Here is a 200-nt window from a genome sequence, read left to right on the forward strand (position 1 = left end):
GGATGTCTCTGGTTCCTTGCAGCAGCGGGATGACGACGACTTGCCCACGGTGCCCTCCACGCTGCAGGAGGAGTTCCTCTACAACCCCTTCCTGCGGGTCACGTAAGCAGCGCCGGCGCCTGGGGGGTGCGAATGGCCAACCCCAAACCGGGCTGGGGGTGGCAGGGCCTGCCCCCAAACTCTGCTCCCCTTCTCCCCCC

At 67.5% G+C, this 200-nt stretch overlaps 1 protein-coding gene across 1 annotated transcript in view; it reads left to right on the plus strand.

Moving 5' to 3' along the window:
• LOC104545731 (hydroxyacylglutathione hydrolase-like protein) overlaps positions 1 to 200 on the plus strand; it is a gene marked incomplete at its 5' end in the record, with an annotated part of 2,021 nt that overhangs the window by 1,482 nt on the left and 339 nt on the right. Inside the window, one exon of the mRNA XM_010190938.1 lies at positions 23 to 102. Within this exon, the coding sequence (XP_010189240.1) occupies positions 23 to 102 (80 nt within the window). The remainder of the gene's footprint in view (positions 1 to 22; positions 103 to 200) is intronic.

The sequence above is a fragment of the Mesitornis unicolor genome, unplaced genomic scaffold, assembly GCF_000695765.1.
Source record: "Mesitornis unicolor isolate BGI_N332 unplaced genomic scaffold, ASM69576v1 scaffold18748, whole genome shotgun sequence".
NCBI classification, from domain to species: domain Eukaryota; kingdom Metazoa; phylum Chordata; class Aves; order Mesitornithiformes; family Mesitornithidae; genus Mesitornis; species Mesitornis unicolor.